Source organism: Schistocerca cancellata, chromosome 6, assembly GCF_023864275.1.
Source record: "Schistocerca cancellata isolate TAMUIC-IGC-003103 chromosome 6, iqSchCanc2.1, whole genome shotgun sequence".
NCBI classification, from domain to species: Eukaryota; Metazoa; Arthropoda; class Insecta; order Orthoptera; family Acrididae; genus Schistocerca; species Schistocerca cancellata.
This window is the reverse complement of record NC_064631.1, coordinates 577889362-577906099: the sequence shown is the minus strand read 5'-3', so window position 1 is coordinate 577906099 and position 16738 is coordinate 577889362. Positions and strand designations below refer to the sequence as shown.

The 16738-nt window shown below is 39.2% G+C and overlaps 1 protein-coding gene across 1 annotated transcript in view; it reads left to right on the top strand.

Annotated features, from left to right (window-relative positions):
- LOC126190643 (peptidylglycine alpha-hydroxylating monooxygenase) overlaps positions 1 to 16738 on the top strand; it is a 224852-nt gene that overhangs the window by 181591 nt on the left and 26523 nt on the right. Inside the window, exons 5-6 of the mRNA XM_049931063.1 lie at positions 4564 to 4696; positions 5305 to 5353. Of these exons, the coding sequence (XP_049787020.1) occupies positions 4564 to 4696; positions 5305 to 5353 (182 nt within the window). The remainder of the gene's footprint in view (positions 1 to 4563; positions 4697 to 5304; positions 5354 to 16738) is intronic.

Below are 16738 nucleotides of genomic sequence, written 5' to 3'. Positions count from 1 at the left end.
CATGATCTCTAGATCATGTCAGAATCCAAATCAGCATGTATATTGTCCCATATTGTACACAATTAAATCAGCGATTTAATGTTGACTCACCAACACTGCAATTACAATTCAAATGTATTATAAAAACAATAGATAATAATAGCATTAATATAAAAAACATAATTATTATAGTCATTTATTTGACATAAAACTGCTAAGCTTAATTAACAGCCATTTGCTTTCTCGTTCAGATTTTCACATAATCATTCAGAAATTCTTCTAAGGAATAATAGTATTTATGTACTAATAACTTTCATAGCTTTTGTTTCAGTTGCTGTAGCTCCATGCTATGGATTTGTTTCTTTTTTAGAATATTGCAAATTTTGAAGCCCATGTGTTATGGGATTTATGCATATAGCTATAATCTATGAGTGAGGAGCGTGAAATTCCTCTTACTCCTAGTGCTGTATTGATGTTTCAAATTAATGTCTATGAATAATTAAAGTTACTGTATGCAAAAATAATTAGTTTATAAATGTACAAACAGGGAGCACTTCATGTTATCAAATTGCTTAACAGGGGCTATCATGATTTTTTCGGTTTTGCATTACACCTATTCTTAACAACAGATTTTTGTAATTTTAATATTTTCGTCATTGTGCTTGTGTTACCCCAAAAAATAATGCCATACCTTATAACTGACTCAAACTAGCTGTGATAAACTATTTTCTCATCTCCATTCTAGTTGAATATAACAGAATCTTCATTGCAAAGGTCAGGCTGTTTAATTTATTTGGTTAGTACTTAATATTTCAAGACCATGATAAATTTTGGTCCAGGTGTATTCCTAAAAACTTAACACAACCTACTTCTTTCAGTTCTTGGTTTCTATGATTAATGTGAGTTTCGTTTATCTTAAAGTTTGTAATTTTAAAGTGCAATAAATGTGTTTTCCCAATATTCAGTCCTATCCATTTAGTTCGAACCAGTTTTTTAAACTGTATGGTAGATTTGTGACAGCTGAGCAAATTTGTTCAGAGTAACTGGCTTTGGCAAGGGCAGAAGTATCATCGGCAAATATGACTCAATGTGAATTATGTTAAGAGCCGTGTCATTTATATAAAGCAGAAATAAAATAGGACACAGAATGGAATCTTGTGGAACACATTTTGAAATAATGATCCATTTAGAGAAGGAATTTCTCTTGCCTGGTGCTGTTTGTGAGAGACAACCTAAACCACTCTACGGAACAACTCCCAATTCTATATCTTTCCATTTTATACAGGGTACTCTCTATTTTAACTTATTATACAACTAGACCCTAAGGAATTTTATACAGTGTTTCATTTTGTGTGTGACCATTAGTGTCTACTTGTGATGCTAACAGGGTATTATTGCTAGTTTGAAAGTTCATTATATGAGATTGACTACATGAGTTTGGATCTTTGATTGGTATGCTTGTCATCGACAACATTGTAGTTTTTGAACTGCTCCTTAACCACTGGAAGATCATTTAGGTTAAAAAAAAAAAAGAAACATGGGGCTCAGTAACAATAGTTGTGGCACTCCAAATGTTGTGACTCCTGATGAAGAGGTTAGTTTTATGCCTGTGCTAGTCTGTTAATGATACTCTTTGCTTTCTGTTATGAAAGTAAAGTCCCATCAGAGAAAAAGGGATGTCATTAACTCTCGAGTGAGCACACTTATGTATAAAGCGTGCCAGCCACAAATAACATTATGTTGTACCATTCCATTGTTGCTCTACAATTGTGAGTCCTTACTTATTCCTCCATTATTGCTTCAGTTAATGCAGTGCTAAGTTGTGCTGTCATAAGTACAAGTGAGCAGTAGTAATATAGAATAAACAGCAAGCTAGGTAAGAAAATATGTATGAACCACACAAGAAAATGAACCATATTCCTAGTTAGTGGCGCAGTCCGACAATGAGGCAGTTTTATATGACGTAATCAACAATTTAATATGCAGTTGGCTGTGATCTGATGCAACTGCACTGTTTAAGGTTTAGATTGTCTCATTGCTGCAGGGTAACACGTGTACATGGCACCAGACTGATATAATGAAAGTTTATTTTATTATAGTTTAATTAAACAGTGATTTAGCTCCTATAATGTAAGTTTATTTTATCATTGTTTAATTAAACTAAGATTAAACTGAGATTTTTCTCATATACACTATGTGATTAAAAGTATCCGGACACCTGGCTGAAAATGACTTACAAGTTCATGGGGCCCTCCATCGGTAATGCTGGAATTCAATATGGTGATGGCGCACCCTTAGCCTTGATGACAGCTTTCATGCTCGCAGACATACATTCAATCAGGTGCTGGGAGGTTTCTTGAGGAATGACAGCCCTTTCTTCGTGGAGTGCTGCACTGAGAAGAGGTATCGATGTTGGTTGGTGAGACCTGGCATGAAGTCAGCATTCCAAAACATCCCAAAGATGTTCTGTAGGATTCAAGTCAGAATTCTGTGCAGGCCAGTCCATTACAGGGATGTTATTGTTGTGTAACCACTCCACCATAGGCCTGCATTATGAACAGGTGCTCGATCGTGTTGAAAGATGCAATCGCCATCCTCAAATTGCTCTTCACCAGTGGGAAGCAAGAAGGTGCTTAAAACATCAATGTAGGCCTCTGCTGTGATAATGCCATGCAAAACAACAAGGGGTGCAAGCCCTCTCAATGAAAAACATGACCACACCAGAACACGACCGCCTCTGAATTTTACTGTTGGCACTACACACGCTGGCAGACGACGTTCACTGGGCATTCGCCATACCCACACCTTGCCATCGGATCACCACATTGTGTACCATGATTCATCACTCCAAAAAACATTTTTCCACTGTTCAATCACCCAATGTTTACGCTTGTTACACCAAGCGAGGCATCGTTTGGCATGTACTGGCGTAATGTGTGGCTTATGAGCAGCCGCTCGGCCATGAAATCCAAGTGTTCTCACCTCCTGCCTGACTGTCATAGTACTTGCAGTGGACACTGATGCAGTTTGGAATTCCTGTATGATGTTCTGGATAGATGTCTGCCTGTTACATGTTACGACCCTCTTCAACTGTCGGCGGTCTCTGTCAGTCAACAGACGAGGTCAGCCTGTACGCTTTTCTGCTGTACATGTCCCTTCACATTTCCACTTCGCTATCACATCAGAAACAGTGGACCTAGGGATGTTTAGGAGTGTGGAAATCTCACATACAGACGTATGACACAAGTGACATCCAATCACCTGACCACGTTCCAAGCCTGTGAGTTCTGCGGAGTGTCCCATTCTGCTCTCTCATGATGTCTAATGACTACTGAGGTCACTGATATGGTGGCAGTACAATGCACCTAATATGAAAAACACATATTTTTGGGGGTGTCCGGATACTTTTGATCACATAGTGTATGTTACCAAGGTAACATAAACACAGCTGTTCTTTATATGTGTACAAACTGCACCGCGCATCAGCTAGTGTTACAAAAAATGGTGCACCTAGTGAAGGTTAATAAAATAACAGTTAGTTTGCCAAGCAGAATGTTGTGATCCACATTGTTGATAAGCAGTGGTAAGGTCCTTGCAGTCATTAAAGTTTAGATCACAGTATGTTGTTACTCATTACTATTTACATGACAACTGTCTCCAGTTGTCTATCATTACTTCTCACTGTCTTGGGCATCTATTAATTACATTCTACAAAAAAAGTTCCTGCTGTATTTTGGTGTTTAGCGTGAATTTACAGATTTTCTATCAACATGGGCTCCTGTCAAGGTGTCCTGATTGTATGTACAAATTGTGTATTAAGTTAGTTGGCAAATCATTGTCATCTCTGGAAATTCTGCCAAAGTGTGCAAGTTTTCCAAACTGGATAACTTGTAGTGTTATGTATATGTAGAACTCCTCCATCTAACTGCAATTATAGTTAGACTAACTCATGTGTGAGTGAAGCACTAAATTGAAAGATTAATGAAAATAAATAAATGCCAATAGTGAAATGATACTGATCCAAAGCCTTCAGAATACTGCATTTTCACAATGCAGATTGGATTTTTCATGATCACTGCTTCCATTATCAATAATATTTGTTGTAATGAAGGATACAGTTTTGATCAAGACCTGTCATTATGTTTCAACTTGGAACATGTTCTAGACTTCTGTAGCAGGAGATGTCAGTGGTATGATATTTATTTCTGTTGATACCCTTCCTCCCAAAGGAAATTGAGGCAAATTATAGCAGAGTCAGTTTGAACAAAATGTTACTGGTGGGGAGGATACTTGCAGTTGTTGTCATTGTTTAAAAGCTTTGTCATTCTGTAGTTAGGTATTTGAAGATTTTTAAGAATAGATCATATTGATAAATTGTTGTAGTATCATAGGTGACTGTGAAATGCTAGTCAGTGTTGCTAGAGACCAAAAGAAAAGCCTGCAGATAGATTATTTTGTATTTATCTCTTGTAATGTGACATTTGGTTGACCCTATTATTCACACCTTATTTAAATACATTAAGTGTTTAAAGATTATTTGAAATAAGTACAACAGATACTAATATGATGATGGCATGTACGCAGATCCTGTATGCATGGGCTAGAGATGCTCCAAAACTTGAGCTTCCAGAAGGAGTTGGATTTAAAGTGGGTGGCAAATCCCCTATACAATATCTTGTACTACAAGTGCATTATGCCCATATTGATGCATTTAAAGGTAAGTTTTTTCCTTACTTTTACTATCAGTGTAGTTTTAACAGTGGTAATATCAACATATTTTATATTTAAAGTTGTACAGAATGTTAAAATATCAAACCAAATAAAATACCACTGCAAAAAAATAAAAAAAATTATGCAGTTGGTAACACACAAATAATTTTAATAAGCTAAAAATGAGGTTTTTTTCTCTTCTCATGTAATTTTGGACAATAATCTGATGGTCAATATAAGGAGCACTGTAAAACTTGTATGTAACATATTCAGTGTGATGTGTGACAGATAGACATGAAAAATTTATAATTTTAAGTTTAAGAATTGCAAACTTCCTGTATTTTTCACAAAAACTATATTTTGCACAGAAATTCTAAATATGACAATAGTTCCGTTTTCCTTAAATGACAATACAAAACACTTAAACTGGAATGTAATTAATAAATACTGAGACTTACTTACATTAATGTTAATGTATTTTTCATACATGAGAACAAGATAAATGATCACAAGAATAAAATTAGTTTGGCTGATGACTTTGTAGTAAAGCGAATGAGACTATTATATAATTATTTAGGCAGTGGACCAAGATATGATTTTGGTTTTGTTTTGCAGATGGAAGCACTGATGATTCAGGTATATTCCTGCACTTCACTGAAAGGCCGTAAGTACAAGTTAGAGGTTGAAAGGTCTAAAATGAATTTACTGTGATGTGTGGATTACATTCTCCATGATTAGGTGCACTATGCAATTTCAGAGTACTCTGATTTCTTAGTTTTCCTCTTTGTGGAAAGATTCGCACCTTACTTACAAATTCTATAAATAAAGTTTATATAATACCAAATTCTATAATAGTTTTATATGTCAGTTTTAGTGGGTTTGTAATTAAAGTTGACAGTAACATTGGGCATGCAATGGTCTGCCAGTGGAAGTGAAATTATTTGCATTTGCACTATCTGTTTACTCTGCAGTTGGATGAATCAAAAGACAAATAACAACCATGACAACTAATAAATATGAGGCAGAATTGCAGGTTGCCACCTGCCTTCAGTAGGTGAAATGATTGTTACTACTGATAGAAACACAAAAAAGGTAAAAATGATGACATTATCGTAGCTTTCAGAACTATTAGTTCCTTCTTCAGATACGAGAGAGGGATAAATTACAGAATGTTAAAAAGGAAAGGAAGGTAAATCACTCAGACCAGAGAATGAAGGGGACCTATTGTTTTAAAGATGAGAAAGACAGTCAGTTGTAAAGTCTGTAAATTATACATATCTGACGAAGAATGAAATACCCTGTAAGTGGAGTGTTGTAAGCTCCGTGATACTGTTTGTAGATAATGCAAGACTGCAATGTTATAAGGCTCCAGTGAAATGTAGGAGGATCTGCAGAGAATCAGTGATCAGTGCAGTGACTGCTAGCTGTCAATCACTCTCAATAACAACTCTCCACATTTATATTCTTCTTTCAAGTCAAATTAATTTCATTCTTGTCAAATAGATTCTTTTGAAATCTTGTCCATTTCCAGCAACCAAAGGCTTGGTTCAAGAACTAACATGGAGAGATATGAAATAAGCAACTGTTGCTGTGTGCACATTTGTATTTGTGTGGCAAACTGTGACAGAATCGGTCACATGGCATTGTTTCTTCAACAACGAACTTGTTTTCATGCCTCTCCTAGTAATTCATGATATGCATCTCTCCATTGCTCACTGAGTAATCCTCAGTTTTTTTATCTTTATTCTCCTATTAGAAGCCAATGTATGACTACCGTAAGTCAAAACTGTCAGTACATGCTGATGTCCACATGCTACTGTTCAATTTTTTTATATTAGTGAGCAGGAAGATGATACTAATAGTAGATTCAGACATTTTACAGATCATACAGCTACTGCATCTATAATGAAGCATTGTCTAAAAAAATATCTGTAGAAGTATTCAGTCAGATCTCGATATCAATGGCACAAATAGTGGAAACTTGCTCTAAATGTTCAGATACAAAAAGTTTTGTACTTCACAAAATGCAAAAGCATAGCATCCTGTGACTCAATATCAATGAGTCACAATTAGAATCAGTCAGGCCATAAAATACTTGCGAATAACCATTTGTGTGTATATGACATTGAATGATCATATAGCCTGTCGTAGTAAACCAGTCGGTAGAATTTGATTCATTGGTATGATACTGGGAAAATGCAAACAATCTACAAAGAATGTTGCCTGAAAAACACTCATGTGAACCATCCTAAAATATTGCTCAGTTGTGTGGCACTCATAACAGGTAGGACTTGAACAAAGAAGGGCAGCATGTACGGTCACAAGTTTGTTTTACCAGTGGGAGAGCATCACTGAGGTATTGAAAAACATGACCTACCACACACTTGAAGAGAGGTGCCAACAATTCCACAAATGCCTATCTACAGAATGTCAACAACCAGCATTAAGTGAGGCATCTCGGAATACATCTTGGAATACACTACAACCCCCAACTTATTGCTCCTGTAGGGACCGTGATACAGATTTACAATGCACACAAAGGCATATAAGCAATCATTATTTCCGTGATCCACACACAAATGGAACAGGAAGAAATCTTAATACATGGTACATAGTGAAATACCCCCTGCCATGTACTTCGGTGATTTTCAGAGTATAGATTAATTTGAATTTAACACAAAACTTTATTATCTAAATGTTAGCTAATTACCTGGAATTGCTCAATTACTTATTTACCCACACTGTAGTACTGTGTTTCACAGATAGTAAGCCATACATATCCCAACGTTGGTTGAAATTTCTCATGGCTTCCACAGGTGTGCTTACATTTTTACCCCATCTCTCCCCTACCCCAAACCTAAGGATATATTAGTCTCACAAAACTTTTTGTTTTTTGGTAGTAAGTCATATGTATACCAAGGTTGGCTGATATTGATCTTAAGCCTGGTTTACACCAGAATGTGCATCAGCGAGCAAGAACTGTCTCTGGTGTGAACTGTAGATTAATGAAAATGAACTGCATACAGTCACATTCAGTTTGCTTTCAGTAATGTTATCCTAGTTGTCTGTCTTTTAGCAGACCATCAAAGGAAGTTTTGTCCTCTTCATTTCAGCACTGGCAGTATAGAAAGAATTTGTCTTCTACCTTGTCTGCTTTGTTGTTAATGTGAGTTGCATTATTGATGGAGTGGTCTGAAGTAAATGTAATGCTGCTGATAGATATCATAAGTGCTTCTGGGATATAAGAAATCCACAGCACAAATCCTGAAGGAAAGTAAATATGACTGGTAGAAAATTGTTGAAGCACTAAAGATCAAACTGGTGAAATGAGAAAGATGATAAATTCCATTACTTGGCTGCATCAGGTGGGGACGAAGAGAATAAGCAAAAGCTTTGTAATCCTTTTTACTGATAAAAGGAAAAGCACAACAAATTTCTTTGAAAGTAAATGAGTGTAAATATATATTATCTGATTAAAATTAAAACTATATAAAATATATGAAATACCTGATCGTTCTCATTGCTTATGTTCATGGTAGCTGTAATTATGTAGTTGGTGTATCAGTGTTATGTTAGATATTTTTGATAATAAATAAAAATGGTTTACCCAGGATTATGTTATCTGCCCTATATCAAGTTCTATAATAGATTTTTATGATGTAGCCTGTGTGACAAGTCAGTGGGATATTTCACTTTTAATTAACCATATTTTATTGATATTGTCTTCCTTATGTGTACTATAATAAAATTCTTGAAGTGCTTCACATAAGAAACTATCTGAGATGTAACAGCTGTTGAAATATGAAACAATTGCTAACGTGAATGCTCACATTTGCTAATAACTAGAATGTAAATGTTACCCTTTCTTCAGGTTATGTTGGTCATGGTGAAAGTGCAGTTATGGTGTCAGCAGTCCTTCTGTGACATGCAGCTGTTGGTAAGGGTGCGATGAATCACAGGAGATAAAAATGAGCAATTGAGGAGAGACGTTGATAGCCAGTGAGAATGTCATATTTCATTTCTTTCACTTCATACATAAAGTTAGCTGATGATTTCTTGCTGTTGTAAGATTTATGGCATTTTCATTACATGCATGCTAGTATCAAAACTTAAATTCCTACATCTTTAGAAGTAACAGCCAAATACTTCTGAGACCAAACAAATTAATACAAGGAATTATTCACTTTTTGACAGCCATGAAAGAACATAGCAGTGTGAACAGCTTTTTCATGGTATAACAGTGTGTGACTTCAGAAATGCACTTTTATGTAAATGTTGCTGTTAGTTATTGTTAGTTACTGCTGTTCAATTCATTGTTTGCAGCAATATAAGCTGTGCACATAGATTCCTGCCTAACCTCACATTCAGAAATCGTGTTGTAAAAAACAGCAAGTAAAAAAAAACAAGCGAGGCTGGAAATATGGCTGCTGCTTATTCAACATGAGCATGTAAAGCAGCAGGGATATTAGTGTGCTACGATGAATCCTCCAATGCTCAAAGTGCACTTTTGAAGCTAACTGTATTTATGAAGCAAACAAAATGAAGGAAGACATCCTCATTGGCTACCAGCACCACTTGCGATCGGTTGTCTTGATTTCCCATTGTCATCATGGTGTTACCAACAGCAGCACGTCATGTAAAAACTGCAGACACAGTAAGTGCACTTTAACCATTGGTCACAAGTAATTTGTGTTCCACTTTTAAATTACCACCTCAATTGTAATGAGAAGTTAGTGAAAAGCATCAACCAACATAGGTGCAAAATTCTGGAATAATGCTAAACAAAGCTGCAATTTAGTGTTATGTGTGCTACCTCCACGCAAGCTTTCACAAATTCTTGGGGTGTGGTAGGAAGAGGAAGCAGGCTGCACCTACTGACTCCCAGCACTGGCAGATGAGGGGGAGAAGTGGCATGGAGGAACAAGTTCTCTTGTGTTACTCGGTGCTGGTACTTCATATGTGCTTCCCAGTTTGGCATGGCATGGCATGGTATGGTGCAAAATGATAGGCGTTTTATAATGGCTATGGTACACACAGGCACTGTATTGTTAGAGCACCAGTGTTGGCAGTGGCCTAGCAAAAAACAGTCAGGGACTGCGGTGGACAGACTTCTGCTGATCCAGAACTAGGGAGCTCTCATTCAGGGAGTTGTGAACAAGTGTTAAATATTTCTTTTTCTGTATGCCATTTTGCTTACTTTGCCAAAAACAGTGTGCTTGCCATGCAAAATATCATTGAATATCAAAGTTTTGCATTTCAGCTCTAAGTATATAGTGGTGTATCTTGTATGCTAATGAGCAGTGGCAAAAAACAATAACGCAGCATTCATAAGCCATGCTCATTATCTTGTGTTCCATCAAGTACAACCACCTGCTCAGATACAAGTGAATGGAAGAGAACATTGGTGACATATTTGCAATTGTTCATTTGCTTGTGTTGCTTCAATTTGTTTTCGTGTAAACCAGGCTTTAGACTACCTCAGTTACACCTTGCATATCATCTCTTCCCATCACCATCGCTACCACTCTAAGTAGTTAAATTTCATCAGGGATGCCACTGATCAGTCCAGTGATTCCAAATAATTATGAGCTTGACATGAATATAATCAGTTTCAATTATTTTTTCAAGTTGGCCTCTTCACACCAATACCTCTCCCCTAGGGACAACTGTGTTCTTGTACTAAATCAAACGTGTGGCATGTTTTCTTGCAATTACTCTGGGCATTGAAACAATATGGTAGAACACAATCACACAATTTTTATAGGTATTTATACTGAACCACTTTTTCAACTATCTTGTTACAACAGCTGATCTGAATTCTGTAAAGTATTTTGTACAGAGAAACTGATACAGGATGTTACCAACTAAACAAGAAAAATTGTGCTATTAGCATTTCTTAAAATCTCACCAAGGTCTTCCTTGGCCTTACATGGGGAAAGCCAGATATCATTTCTGTTTTACTCAATGATTTTCCATTGATTACTATGTACTGCGATCTCCCTGAGCAAGAGTAAATCAAGGATCAAGTCACACAGCTGAAGCGATACTCCAGAGACAAACAATTTGATTAGAAGTTCCTTGTGAGGAATGGTGTCAAAAGACTTCTGGAAATCTAGAAATATGGAATTATTTTGAGATCCTCTGCCAACAGCACTCATTACGTGGAACAGATAAAGAGTTAATTGTGTTCCACAAGCTCAGTATTTTCTGACTCTGTGCCAACTGTTTGTCAGTAGACAATGTGGATTAATCTCATTTGCTTTCTTGAGTATTGGTGTGAACTGTGCAAGTTTCCAGTCTTCAGCTATGATTGCTAAGTGTGGGACTATTGTATGAGCATACTGTGAAAGGAACTGTATTGGTATGCTATCTGGACAAGAAGACTAGCTTTTGTTAAATGCTTTAAACTGTTTCTCTTGTTGGCAGATGTTCTCAGTTCAAATTCTGGTGTATTTATTTTGACTTCTTTGGTGAAGGAATTTTGGGAAACTTGTTTAATAACTCAGCTTAAGTTGTGCTTTCATTTATATTACAATGTTTTATGGTCATATCCTGACATTCAGGACAATCGCACAGAACAAAATACTAAATCAAACTGACTTTCGTGGAGTCCATCCAGATATTGCACTCAGTTGTGTGTGTTCTTTGGTCAGAGGTGTTACTTGTGCTGGTGTCCACACAGAGACCTTGCCCCTTAGTTGGAGCACCAGGAGGGAGAGCAGTAGTTGGCGTGGCTTGTCGTGCAGGTGGGTTGTGTGCAGACACACTTGACCAACTGTGTCATGGCTGGCTGCCGATCAGAACACTGCTGGACCATTTTGTTGTGGACTGACCTGCAGCACTTGTGGTGTACAAGTGGTAGGGTGCAAATGATGATGAGGTTGACAGGGGTGGCTGTAGGGAAGTTTGCGTGGTGCAGGCAGTGGAGGAAGCTGGGACAGCTAGGATGGTGCATCAGGAGGAGGATCTGAAGTTGGGTGCGATGTGGTGTGCGATAGCTGTCATTGTGGTTCCCCTGAGGCTAATATAGTGACTAATCCACTTGCTAATAAATGTGAAGATATAGCTGCATAACTGATGTTTGTAGATAACTTGTGTGTGTGTGTGTGTGTGTGTGTGTGTGTGTGTGAGAGAGAGAGAGAGAGAGAGAGAGAGAGAGAGAGTGCTGTTGAGTTTCACAAAATCATCATGGCAGGGTCCACTGTCACATCATAGTCTAGAAGTTCCACACAGATGTTCTGTGGATAAAAGTATTTCGTGTCAAGTTTGATGATGACTGGTTCCTCGAGTCTGAATTAGGCTTCTGTATGTCAAAGGGTAAATGACCGCTTGGCTTGTTGTCTATTTCTGTTGGGTCCATATCTCACAGAGCTGTGTGTTTTGCATAGAACCTATGCTGGTTTTAGGTGACTTAAAGAGATTGTCTTTGCTTTTCTATTGAGCAAAATTTTGAAAGTGTGTCTATGTGTCCTATTTTAACTTCATATGGGCTTGGCTAGGATGGATGTAAAGCTGGCCAGATCATATCATCCTGTAGCATTACAAATTCAGTTACTCATTGCCCTGTACATGAAAACTTTTGGATTGGTATGAGAGGTAGGTTGTGGCACTGCATATGGCTGTTCACCCACTGGGCCACTCCTGGTAAGTCTACTGGTTCAAGGGCTCAAGGGGCTGGTATGAACTCTGCCAGGGGTGTGACTATTACTCCATAGAAGATTTCTGTTGGTGATCAGTATAGGTCTTCCTTGGATGCCATATGAACATCTTGTAGCACCCATGGCAAGGCTTTGGCCCACAGTCCTCTGTGGGACGAGTGCAGCTTTTAGGGTTCTGTGCCATCACTCCACAAACCCATTACTCTGAGGGTAGTATGCAATCATATAATTATGCATAATGCTGCAGAGGTTGCAGAGTGCCTCAAATAGAGCAGACTCAGATTGTCTTCTCTGGTCTGTTACCATCATTTCAGGGCAGCCAAACTCAGCTAGCCAAGTGTCAATGACTGCATGAACTGTTGACTCTGCAGTAATGTCTTCAATGGGGACTGCTTCCACCCAATGAAACATCTATCAGTAATTGAGAGATCTCTAACTTTCTGATACCAGAAGGGGGCCAACAGGGTCTAGGTGCATGTGTTGAAAACATGCTTGTGGTGTATAAAAGTATCATAGTGGATATTGCATATGACAACCAACTTTGCTGCACTGGCTTGGCAAGCATGGTTGTGCACAGGTGTGACACTCTCATTAAATTTTTGTCCAAATGAGACATTTGGTGATGAACTGTACTGTTGGCCTAACCCCTGGGTCTATCAGGATGTGTAATTGTTTGAAAATCGTGTGGCACATGGATGTAGGGACTGGTGGCTGAATTTTGTTCAGAGACACCTTACATAGTATTTGGACATTAGTCCTAGGGACTGTCAGCTATTCTTTGTGGAAACTGGTTCAATCACTGTTAGTAAGACCATAATGGTAAAGTCATTGTGCTTCTCTTCCACTAGTTTGTTGTAATCTAGTTGTCAAGAAATAACATTGATCTGTGACAGGAAGGCTCCAACAGTGTTGTCGGTGCCATGAAGATGGTGCACATCAGTCATATATTGCACAATAAGGTCGAGATAACAGAAGCAGTGAAGACTGATATCTTTTGAGGGGCACCATGCTTCATCTGCATGTGGAATGTGATCCATATCAATAACATGTCTTCCTTCAATATCTTCTCTAAAATATCTGACGGCTTCATAGACAGTGAGTAATTCACTATCAAATGTGGACCATTTCAAGTAACAGCAGGTCTGACAGTGAGCTGTGTGTGGAGTGTGGAGGGGGAGTGGGGGCAAAGTGTTTGGTTTTGTGAGGCAGAATTTGGCTACTGTGAATGTTTCTTGCATTCTGTCGGCCAACCCCAATTTTTTTCTTCCATATTTGGCTTGGTGAATGTGTCAATCAGGAGGGCGGACGAGGCTGGGGGTCTTGTATTGCTGCCATGTGTGGCAGGAGATGCTTATAAAAATTTATGACGCCTAGAAAGCACCGAAGATCATGGTAATTCTGTGGAAGTAGTAACTGTTTAATGAGTTTCATTTGTTCTGAGGAAGGTTTTATCCCTTGAGGCATTCAGTGCATGTCTGAGAAAGGTTATTTTGGCTTTTCACAGATGTGATTCATCCTCATTTATGGCCATGCCAGTGTCTGTAGGGCAGTGAGAAATAGTTAAAGATGCTGTTCATGATCATGGGGGTGGTAGAAAATATTAAGATATCCTTCAGGTAAGCATAACGAAAGTCAAATATCAAGAGAACTCCACAAATGAATAGCTGCCAAGTTTCAGCTGCGTTCTTTAGCCTTAAGGCATGAATAGGAAATAAAGTGTGAATGGTGTCATTATTGCAGCCTTAGAGATGTCATCTGGGCTCATGGGTATTTGGAGGTAAACTCCTCTGGTATCAAGGATGCTGAAAATAGTGGCGCCCACTAGAGAGTGTGTAAAGCCATGAATGCATGGTATTCGATGACTGTTGTGTATCGTTAAAGAGTTAAAGAGTTGAGAGCTCTGTGATGACACAGAGTCTCATATAACTGTCTCTTTCTGGTACAAGTTTTATTGGGGAATCCCATGGGCTGCCATGATTGCAATAGTTCATCAATCACCACTTTTGCGGGCTGTAAGTGTGTGGGTGGTAACTGGTGTGCTTTGTGGTGGACTGGCAGACTGAGGGTCATGAGAATTCTGTACACCATAATGTCATGGATGAGGCATTGTTTAAACTTGTGCTGGGTTGGGTGGGGAAATGGTATGCTCACCTGATGCAGTGAGAGATGGGGCAAAGTGCCCCATACTGACGTGTGTTCAACATGGTGTGTTAGGATCATTAACTGCTTAGCTGTGGGTCATAGTGGTGGTGAGACATGGTTGGCCAGAGTGGGTGTAGTGGAGGTAGTGCTGACATCTGCTGTGTGAAGGGTGAGCAAAAGGCCCTCACATTGCCCATGCACATGCACGAGTGCAGCAGAAAATGTTACGTGTGCGCTGATGTAGCACTGTGTTGTCGAAGTGGAGTGCATCTGATGATTTGCTGGTGTCCAGAGAAAGCTGGTGTGTCACAATTAGGTTCTTGCGTCCTTGTAACACACTTCTTTAGGGTGTTATGTGTCATTGTCACGCTGATACCCAGTGGGGCAAGAGGTAGTTTCTGATGAACGAGGAGGTATTGGGGTGAAGAGCCCCGGGATGAGTCATCTGGTGTCATGATGTAGTAGTGCTGCATCTTTTAAATCAGATAAAAGGTAAAAGTGCTGTAGGAAGAAGATTGCTACCACTGGTAAACTCACATCAGTAATGAAGAAGGGCCTTGGAAACTATTGATCTGAGCTTAGTTCTCAGGTATAGTTAGTGTTCCATGCTCAGTGGTATGCAAGTGATTTGTAGAATAGAGTTGTAAGGATGTTGTACCCAGTAGTGTTGCATTTGTGCCCTCCAGTACCACACTGATGTCTGACCATGTATCAGTGAACAAGTATTTACATGTGGCTTCAGTCAAATATATAGAGCCTTCCACCTGACAGTGGGAATGGCATGGAAAATGTTTGTCCCATGTGTTGTGAGAGTTGGTGGCTTGATGTGTTGGCATGGGCTGGTGCACCTACTGCGGCCTGCATTTGGTGTTTGGGCTGCTGCAGGGAGATTGGCAGTTAAGTGTGGTGTTGCCAAACTGCACATGATACCAATAATTCTGTGGCCTTGAGGCAGTGGAGCCTCTCAGTGCATCATTGCTGACTAGGTTTGTGGTGGTGTGTGAGTGCCATGCAGGTCGGCATATGGGTGGGGTTGATGATGTCACCGTAGTGCACTTTTGACACACATCAAAGTGGTTCATTGCATATGGTGTTAGACTGAGCCTTAGCAGTGTGTGGAATGTTATTGGCCTCAGCACTGATGTGTTGTCTATGCTATAGTGCCATGAACATTCTGTCCACTAGGCATAGCTTCTTCTCTAGTGGCCCTGCCTCGTGAGCAATTGTGGTGAGTTGTATCATGGGCATTCAATAAGTAATGCATCACAGATTGAAAAAATTAGGAATTTGTCATGGGATATCATAGAATATTCTCACTTCAGCCCCTATAGTTTCTGAAGTTCCAGTAGGTGATGGCACTATATGTAGCCTTCAAAATGGCATCTGTAATGGGTTGGGTTGTTTGGGGAAGGAGACCAGACAGCGAGGTCATCAGTCTCATCGGATTAGGGAAGGATGGGGAAGGAAGTCGGCCGTGCCCTTTGAGAGGAACCATCCCGGAATTTGCCTGGAGTGATTTAGGGAAATCACGGAAAACCTAAATCAGGATGGCCAGATGTGGGATTGAACCATCGTCCTCCCGAATGCGAGTCCAGTGTCTAACCACTGTGCCACCTCGCTCGGTGGCATCTGTAATGGACGTGTGTTTCAAGCAGAGCACTGTCATGGAGTGTCTTTTTGTGAAAATCAGAACATTGCAGATAATTATAGGAGCTTGCAGAATGTGTACGGAGAGCTGGCAGTGAAGAAAGGCAGGAGGAGCCTTTGGGCAAGGCATCTGTCATAATCAGAGCAAGGTTGCACAAATCTGTCCGACCTCCTATGTGCCAGCTGGCCACACACAGCTGTGACTCCTGCAATGTTGGAACATGCAGACACACTCATTGGAGGTGATGGATGGATCACAATCGAACACCTTGCTTCACTAATGGATGTCTTTGTTGGTAGTGCTAACATGCTTGTCCACCAGTTGGGTTACTCAACAGTGTGTGGCACAATGAAAGATGTGGCATAATGTTTGGCTCAAAGAAGAGTGCACTCTGTGGGAAGCAGTACATGAATGGTGGGGAGGTTATTAATGCAGCAAGATGTTGGCTCTGACGTTGACCATTAGAGTGGTACTATGCAGGCATAAAGGCTCTTTCAGTAAGTTGGCATAAGGCCGTCACATTGAACAGATATTATGTTGAAAAAAAAAGGGTATGTTAGCCAAAAGTCTAGGGTATAATGTGTTGTCTTAGACTCCTGAA